At 36.5% G+C, this 8,932-nt stretch overlaps 1 protein-coding gene across 1 annotated transcript; it reads left to right on the forward strand.

The window, feature by feature from the left end:
* Positions 1–205: 205 nt before the first annotated feature.
* LOC125919182 (olfactory receptor 6C75-like) lies at positions 206–1,238 on the forward strand. The gene is given in 2 exon segments (XM_049625690.1): positions 206–592; positions 594–1,238. Coding segments are annotated over 2 exon segments (939 nt in total). The 5' UTR covers positions 206–298.
* The last annotated feature ends 7,694 nt before the right edge of the window (positions 1,239–8,932 follow it).

Genomic DNA, 8,932 nt, shown 5'->3' on the forward strand with positions numbered 1-8,932 from the left:
TATCTTTGTTAAAAATTTACCAACTTTAGAAAGCTAGGATTTAGATACACATCCCAGACAAACTCTTTAATCTGAACCTCAATTTCCCTCTCTAAAAAATGAGGATTGTAATATTCCACTCGAAGTTTGCTGTAGATAAGAACATTTATGTAAATCTCCAAACAGTACATTGTATATTGTTGGTGATCAATGAATGTTAGCTTCTCATTCTCCTTGCTCTTACTGACTCTAATAGCTAATCTGGACCATTTTTTTTTTTTTAACTCTTTGTGTAGCTTTGTTAAAACCGATAAGAGAAATGAGGAACCATTCAATCCACACGGACTTCATTCTTTTGGGTCTGACAAATGACCCTGAACTGCAGGTTGTAATTTTCCTCTTTCTATTTTTTACCTACTTGTTGAGTGTGACAGGAAACTTAACCATCATCACTCTCACTCTGCTGGATTCCCACCTAAAGATACCAATGTATTTCTTCCTACGGAATTTCTCCTTTTTAGAAATCTCATTCACAACTGTTTGTATTCCAAGGTTCCTGGTGAGCCTTGTGACAAAGGACAGGACTATTTCCTATATGAGCTGTATGACTCAGTTATTTTTTTTTTATCTTTTTGGGAGTAACTGAATTTTACCTTCTGGCTGCTATGTCCTTCGATCGTTATGTGGCTATATGTAAACCTCTGCATTATACCACCATCATGAGCAACAAAGTTTGCTACCAACTTGTACTCAGCTCTTGGGTAACTGGATTCTTGGTCATCTTTCCTCCAATAATCTTGGGACTCAAGTTGGAATTTTGTGCTTCCAACGTCATTGATCATTTTATTTGTGATTCTTCTCCCATCCTGCAGATCTCTTGTTCAGATACACATTTCCTAGAGCTAATGTCATTTTTCTTGGCCGTGATGACACTAATGGTCACACTGATGTTAGTGATTCTCTCCTACAGCTACATCATCAAGACAATTCTCAAATTCCCTTCTGTTCAGCAAAGGACTAAAGCCTTTTCTACCTGTTCTTCCCACATGATTGTAGTTTCCATCTCTTATGGTAGCTGCATCTTCATATACATAAAACCATCAGCAAATGACAGAGTGACTTTAAGCAAAGGAGTAGCTGTGCTCAATACCTCAGTTGCCCCCTTATTGAATCCCTTCATTTATACACTAAGAAACCAGCAAGTGAAACAGGCCTTTAAGGATATGGTCCAGAAAGTCTTATTTGCTTCAAACAAATGAGAAAATTCTAAAAAAGTATGAAGGGAAAAATGAATGAAAATGTTGCCCTTTTAATCTTATTTTGTCTTACTCTGTACATATTTTCAAATTATATTAGCAATTTCAGCCCACTTTGGGACTCCTTCCATGCTATTATTTCTGGCTAGAAATTCTATTCCACAAATCTGTTTCTTTATTGATTTCAGAAATGAAGAATTTTAAATGTGATTATTTTTCACAGATCATACTGTATGAAACAAATGTCTAATCAGTCTCTGTATGAACTTTCATGTTAGAAGCCTTTCCAGAATATGGCATGTAAATGGAATGTCTGTGATAGGAATCATATTTTTAGGACAAAAATGAATATTTGAAACAGATCACAAAGTCAATTTTCAATCAAGAAAACAGTTCACTGATAATAGATAGCATTTTATGCTATGGAGAATATTATGTTTCATAAATGTCATTTTTTAATGTGTGAGCACATTGCACAAATTATAAAGTCAAAGAAAATTTATAATAATTTTACAAAATGCTTTTCTTTCTGTAAGATAATAAATTTTGATCCTTGTATATGTCATAAATGAGAAAATAATAATCAGATTCTATATGATCCCAACTGAAAATGTTCATTAAATTTCTAAAATTTTGAATTCCTGAAAGAGATGTTTACCTATGCCAGTGAATTGAATTACAATGTAAGAATTTATTTCATTGCCTTACTTTAGAGGTTAAAGTATATTCTACCTGTTCCACAGAATTTTCCTGATTAAATAAATCTATTTTCTGTATCAAAAACATTTCTTATTTGAATGTAATGATCATTTTCCCATAAATGCTAAATTGCCCTTTTTTTTTTTTTTTTAAGTAGGCTTCATGCCCAGCACGGAGCCCAATATGGGGCTTGAAGTCATGACCCTGAGATCAAGACCGGAGCTGAGATCAAGAGTCAGACACTTAACCAAATGAACCACCCAAGCACACCTAAAATGCACTTTTAATATTCTATTCCAGTTAATTGAGCCTTTCTTTGGTGATGTTACTGGTAATAACAGCAATATAGAATAAATTCTCAGAAAAATCAGGAAATTCTTCTTCTTGTTAACCAAGTTGTTTTAATGTAAAGTATTGCTATACTTTGAAGAAATGTGAGAAAGAAAATGTGAAAACATTAATGCACATTCCGTAAGATAAAGACTGATGTGTATAACTTATTGAAGGAAAAAAATCAAATGAACGTCAGAGGTCAAATTCAGAGTCTCTGCAGAAGATAATTATATTGCCTCTAAAATAGGCTTATACAAAATATATTAATACTTGCATTTGAAGTTCTATTATTTCCTTTTTGGCATAATCTCCTATATTATTCTTTGGAATTTTTAATTGGTCTACAGGAGTATCTGAGAGTAGGGGAAAATATCTCTTAGAGCCTATTCTCTTGGAAACTTATGTGAGGTTAACAATTTAGCTCTGTTCATAAAACAAAAATGAAAGCATACATGATGACATGAGTTTGAAAATATGTTCTATACTATAACCCCACATGTTAGTCAATAATAAACATAAGGTGCAAAATATTTCTCTTTGACATATAGAATGCCTGTCAAAATCAAAACTAAATTTTAGTGTATTTATACCTAGTTGCTCTGTGAAAAAATAGCTAAAATACTTATTTCCTAAAATTATTTCAAGATTGATTACTAAAATCATGAGAGGATGAAAATATAAAACACAATTTGATTAAAAAATAGCTACCCAAGGCTATGTTTAAAATTAAGTCTAGGACAAGTATGTATTTTATAGTAAGTAGATCTGAATGTCTGGCAAATGAACATTTCCACATACAGTAACAGTGGAGATAGTATTACAATGCAAGATATGAAGAAGTATTTACGATCTAGTATTAATTCCAAGATCAGTCTGTATTTGCAATCAAATAGTTGATTAACTGCATATAAAAATGTAATACAGGGGAACCTGGGCAGCTGTGTCAGTTGAGTGTCTGACTCTTGAGTGTCAGACTCTTGATTTCAGCTCAGGTCATGATCCCAGGGTCATGGGATCAAGCCTCACGTGGAGCTCCACACTGAGTATGGAGCCTACTTAAGATTCTCCACCCCCCCACCCCGTCCCTATCCTGCTCATACTTTCTCAAATAAACTTTTTAAAAAGTGTGATATAAACACTATATACAAGTAGAATACTTAGACCTAAAGCAGTTTAAGCCTTACACAAGTTATTAAATGGACATATTCTTTAAATTTATGGAAAATATACCAGCTATCAAGTTTTGCAAATATATGTAGTATATTGAGCCACTTATTAATTGGTAGAACTACGAAGATAGAATGCACTCAGAAAACGAACTCTAAGAACAGAAACTAAAACTGTTGAATTAAATGGTGTAAATTCTTTGGCACTAATTGGGGCCCATTATTCATGTTAGATTGCAAACAACGCTGGTAGCAAGGTGTAGTTTCTAAATACTATTTCCCACTGAAAGGAACCAGGTCTTCTTGGAGAAAGAACTCTTTCCACCTTAGGGGTAGGAAACATATGAACTGAGCCTGGAACATCTTTTTGTGCCAGAAGAAAAGGAAGCAAATATATATATGTATATCATGAGGACACAGGAACCAATTTGGATTGTACCTACTAGCCTAAAATGAGACAATTCGAGCATAAAAAATATAATAATGACTGTAACATATAGAAACCTATCAAATATATAAAAATCCCTGAGTGTATAGCATTATAAAAGGAAAACGACTGATCATCAGTGGAAGTTGCCAGGACATCAAATTACTACAACAAAACATTGATAGCCAAGAGGAGGAATCAAATGTTTATCCTCTCTGCCTGTATATAATGTACTTCAGGTAATCAAATAGTTTATCAAAAAAGTTGTGAATTCCCAGAAATACAAAATAAAACAGTGGTTTGGACCTCTTTAACCCTCAGTCTTCCACTCTACCAGCTGAGCTATCAAAGGATACAACGGTTTGGACCTCTTAATGCAAGAATAGATCTAGACAATGTGTCAGTATGTACTAAAAATGATTTGTGAAATACTGATGGTGATATTTATAATAGAGATATCAGGGTGCCAAGACTGATACACTGATCAATCTACGTATTACTGAAAGTAGGTCAAGCAGACATTACAAGTCTCATGATGTAATTCAATAAGAAGCATATAGCTTCCTCTATCAACTTTTTGCTAAAAATACAAATCTAGATGTAATCAATAAATATAATTAGCATATAAGCGGTAATTTGGTAATGAAAAAACAAGTCTATAAGGAAGCAATCATTTAACCAAGGACATTATACACTACAAATGCTGTCATTTATCCGTCAATGCAAGGGGGGAAAAAATGAAAGGACTATAAGGGAATAAAAAAAGTTGTAAGTAACAAAACAACCAAATATGATGTGTGGATTTTGATTCAAACACCTTAATTGTGAAAAAATACACACTGGATATGAGAATCTATTACAATTTATTGATAATGCTGATATTGGCCTGATGGTAGGTAAAAGAAAATTTTCTTAGCAGTTAGATGCACCTACTGATAAACTTGGGCATAAGATGCAATGAATTTATGGGTGAAACAGTAGAAGATGAAATGCCAACCAAAACATAGAAGAGTAAGGGGAAATAGAGAAAAATAATTTTAATATGTTTATAATTATTATATCTTGTCTCCTTATGTGAATCTTTAAAAATTCCCATTCGAGAGTGACTTAAAACCTAGATTACTGGATCATTTTCTACAAAATTTATCTGCTTGTTGAGATTGGGGTAAAAATCATTGCTCGTGAGTGGCTACGTATAAGACAAGCACACTGCCCTGTTTCCTCCATCTGCCACTGAGTTAGCTCACTTTGGTAATATGTCCTCACCTAGAGATTTCAGAAATGTTCAGGTTCTAATTTAGCAGGTAAATCAGACCCATTTAAACAAACTCATCTTCGCCATGTTCTTCAATCTACTTTTATCATGAATGAAGCAAATTTTTATACTCGTCTGACTTCTGTGCCTAGTTCCCAATTTGTTTGGAACACATATTGAGGAAACATGTGATTAATACCAACTAGCAGCCATGTTATGGTTTGGAAAACTAATATCATGGACAACATTTACATATATGACCAGGTTGAGAGAGAGCCCAGAAGATTAACCAGACTTGTATAGAAAATGATGTGTCACCTTTGGTTAAACAAGTCAGAAATCATGATGTGACAGCACTTATATAAATTTAGATACTGAGCTCTTGCTATTCAGAAGTTAAACTCTATTCCCCCATCTTAGTGTTGTAGGTAGGCTAAGAAACTCCCATGTGGAGAAAAAAGCGAAAATTAAATCTTAACTGAAGTATATGTATCTCCTAGATTTAAGCTGATGAATTAGTAGCCTAGGTTATGGCAGAACCAAAAAATCAGAGAAGCTAAATATTTTAGAAATCCGAAGTTAAACCATACCCATAGGGTGAGGATGGCTGTCCCAGTGCTTTTGCCTGATTGAAATTTGGAAGGTTGCTAAACACTTTTGGTACAAATGGGGACTGAACTTGGAGAACCTCTCTCTTAAGCACTCTAAGATCTTGAGATATTCATGCAGGGCCCTTTCGTCTCCTTATGGACTCACAGTACGAAGCTCTGTCATGAAACAGACAATTAACACCAAGAAAAAAGCCTAGAACCAGGTTTTCCTCAGTGAAGCTGAAGATCCAGGTTATAAGGCCATTTTCCTTTTTTCCTCTTCGCTTGCTTTTACTTCTTTTTCCATTCCCATTTGTTATTTCTATATCTTATTGGTAATCTGATTTTTTTATCTTTTTATAGTATATTAACCATTTATATTAATATCATTTATTATTAACATAGTATTAATAATGCATATGTGTATATATATAATGCACCCCATGTTACTTTTATCTTTGTACATTGTTTATGATATAAATCTTTCTCAATTTTAGTACTGGAAGATATTTCTTGGGATGTTCCTTGAAATCATCTTGCTCCCCCTGGAAAAGCAGATGCATTTACTTGAACAGAATCTTTCCAAAAATCAATAAAACTAGCTTTAAATCCTAAAACTCTTGCTAGTAAGCGATAGAACATTTTTCTAAACTTGGATTTCTCTACATTTCTCCAGTATAAATTATGACTATAAATATAATTTGCAGGGATATTTTCAGGTTTCTCAGTATTATAAATTTTCAATAAATTGTGACTTTCCTTCAATTTCATTCAGAAATTTTTAAATAGATATTTTAACAGGATAGCTCCTACAAGCCATGTCTTTCATCCTTTGTTCACAAATTAATGTCAAATGTTACTTTTGTATTTTTTATCTTCACATAAAAATTCTCATTTTGCATTGTCAGAAGTATCAAATCACCATATTGGAAGGTTATCTACTATGGGATTAATAATTGTCTCAGTGCCAGGAATAACGTATTTTAGCATGTGGAATAAAGACATTCTCCAAGGCGTTTGCCATCTAGAGTAGAACAAAGGCAAGAAACTTGACATTGTAGTTTGATAAGAGTTATGAGAGCAGGAGCTAGGTGGTGATGATAGTATAATGGGTAGGACTCACCAGGCTTGGTGGTGGTGGTGGTAGTGGAACAGTAAGATAAAGATTCCTTGTGGGAATGTCATTTCAATGGGAGAAACCTGGGGATGCGGTAGTAGAAAAAGGGGGGGAAACCCCTGCCTACACAGGCCACAATGTGAGCGTGGCCTGAAGTAAAAGAACAAGAATCAAAGGAAGTTTTAATAAGATGAACTATAGAAGTTGGGGGAAAATTTAACTAAATGCTGATTTTTCTTTGAGAGTTATCATCAGGTGCATACTTTTGACTCTTAAAATGACTAAAGATTTTTTTTTTAATGCTTATTCATTGTTGAGAGGTACAGACAGAAAGAGACCGAGACAGAGTATGTGAGCAGGGGAGGAGCAGAGAGAGAGAGAGAGAAAGAGAGAGAGAGAGAGACACAGAATCTGAAGCAGGCTCCAGGCTCTGAGCTGTCAGCACAGAGCCCGATGCGGGGCTCGAACTCCTGAACCACAAGATCATGACCTGAGCCAAAGTCGGACATTTAACTGACTGAGACACCCAGGCACCCCTGAAATGACTAAAGATTTCATTTTTAAAAAGCAAATCATTGTATTGATATTAATATTCATATGTTCTCTCTTCTCCATTCGTAGTATATTTGGCTTGCTGGTTATTTATCACTCTTCTAGCCTTATTAGTTCCCTTGGACCTGATGCTATCTGTTTGCTTAATTTAAATACCCTACATTCAAGATGTAACATTTCATTTAGTATGTCAGTATCAATCTGTTTTATGTCATTTCAATGCAGGCTTTAATTCCTTAGTAGGAATTACTAGTGCCTTTCTCCCTTCATCTTAATTTAATTCATGTCCCTTTGACAGTTTTTAAATAAATGATATTGGATTGGATCCATCCAACAAAATATGTGAATCTTGGTGATTTTAAAGCTTCTTCATCAGTAAATGCTTTTTTGAAATTTTAAATCTTTATGAATATTCCTTGTTTTAAAATATTTTTTGAGTTTTGAAAATTTTTTTGCTTGTTACACTTAGAAAAGTGTTGATTCTTTTTAATATTATTTCTCTTCCTGAGGTTTTTACTGGAGGAATGATGTGTACTATCACACCAATATTTTATGATACATTTCCCAATCCTTTCAGCATTGGTAAAAGAAAGGTTAAGAGTGAGGTCATGCTTAGATTTCCTGAATCAAGTATTCTCATTTTTTCTTAACAAAGATTATCATTCTCAAAGAGGTTGGCTTATAAGGAGAGGCAAAGGGTGACTCAATTAGAGTCAGTGCTGAATGGAAACCCAAGTCTAGATCAGGAAGAGACAAAATTGAAAATTGAAAATATGCGGTTGGAGGGAAGATGGCGGCGTAGGAGGACGCTGGGCTCACCGCGCGTCCTGCTGATCACTTAGATTCCACCTACACCTGCCTAAAGAACCCAGAAAACTGCCAGAGGATTAGCAGAACAGAGTCTCCAGAGCCAAGCGCAGACGAGAGGCCCACGGAAGAGGGTAGGAAGGGCGGCGAGGCGGTGCGCGCTCCACGGACTGGCGGGAGGGAGCCGGGGCGGAGGGGCGGCTCGCCGGCCAAGCAGAGCCCCCGAGTCTGGCTGGCAAAAGCGGAGGGGCGGACAGACTGTGTTCCGACAGCAAGCGCGACTTAGCGTCTGGGAGGTCATAAGTTAACAGCTCTGCTCGGAAAGCGGGAAGGCTGGAGGACAAAGGGAGGGAGAGCTGCTGAGCCCCCGGACGGCAGAGCTCAGCTTGGCGGGGAACAAAGGCGCTCGCCAGCGCCATCTCCCCCGCCCATCCCCCAGCCAAAATCCCAAAGAGAACCAGTTCCTGCCAGGGAACTTGCTCACTCCGCGCAAACACCCAACTCTGTGCTTCTGCGGAGCCAAACCTCCGGCAGCGGATCTGACTCCCTCCCGCTGCCACAGGGCCCCTCCTGAAGTGGATCACCTAGGAGAAGCGAGCTAAGCCTGCCCCTCCTGCCCCCGTGCACCTTGCCTACCCACCCCAGCTAATACGCCAGAGCCCCAGCACCACAAGCCTGGCAGTGTGCAAGTAGCCCAGACGGGCCACGCCACCCCACAGTGAATCCCGCCCCTAGGAGAGGGGAAGAGAAG

Source organism: Panthera uncia, chromosome B4, assembly GCF_023721935.1.
Source record: "Panthera uncia isolate 11264 chromosome B4, Puncia_PCG_1.0, whole genome shotgun sequence".
Taxonomy (NCBI): Eukaryota; Metazoa; Chordata; class Mammalia; order Carnivora; family Felidae; genus Panthera; species Panthera uncia.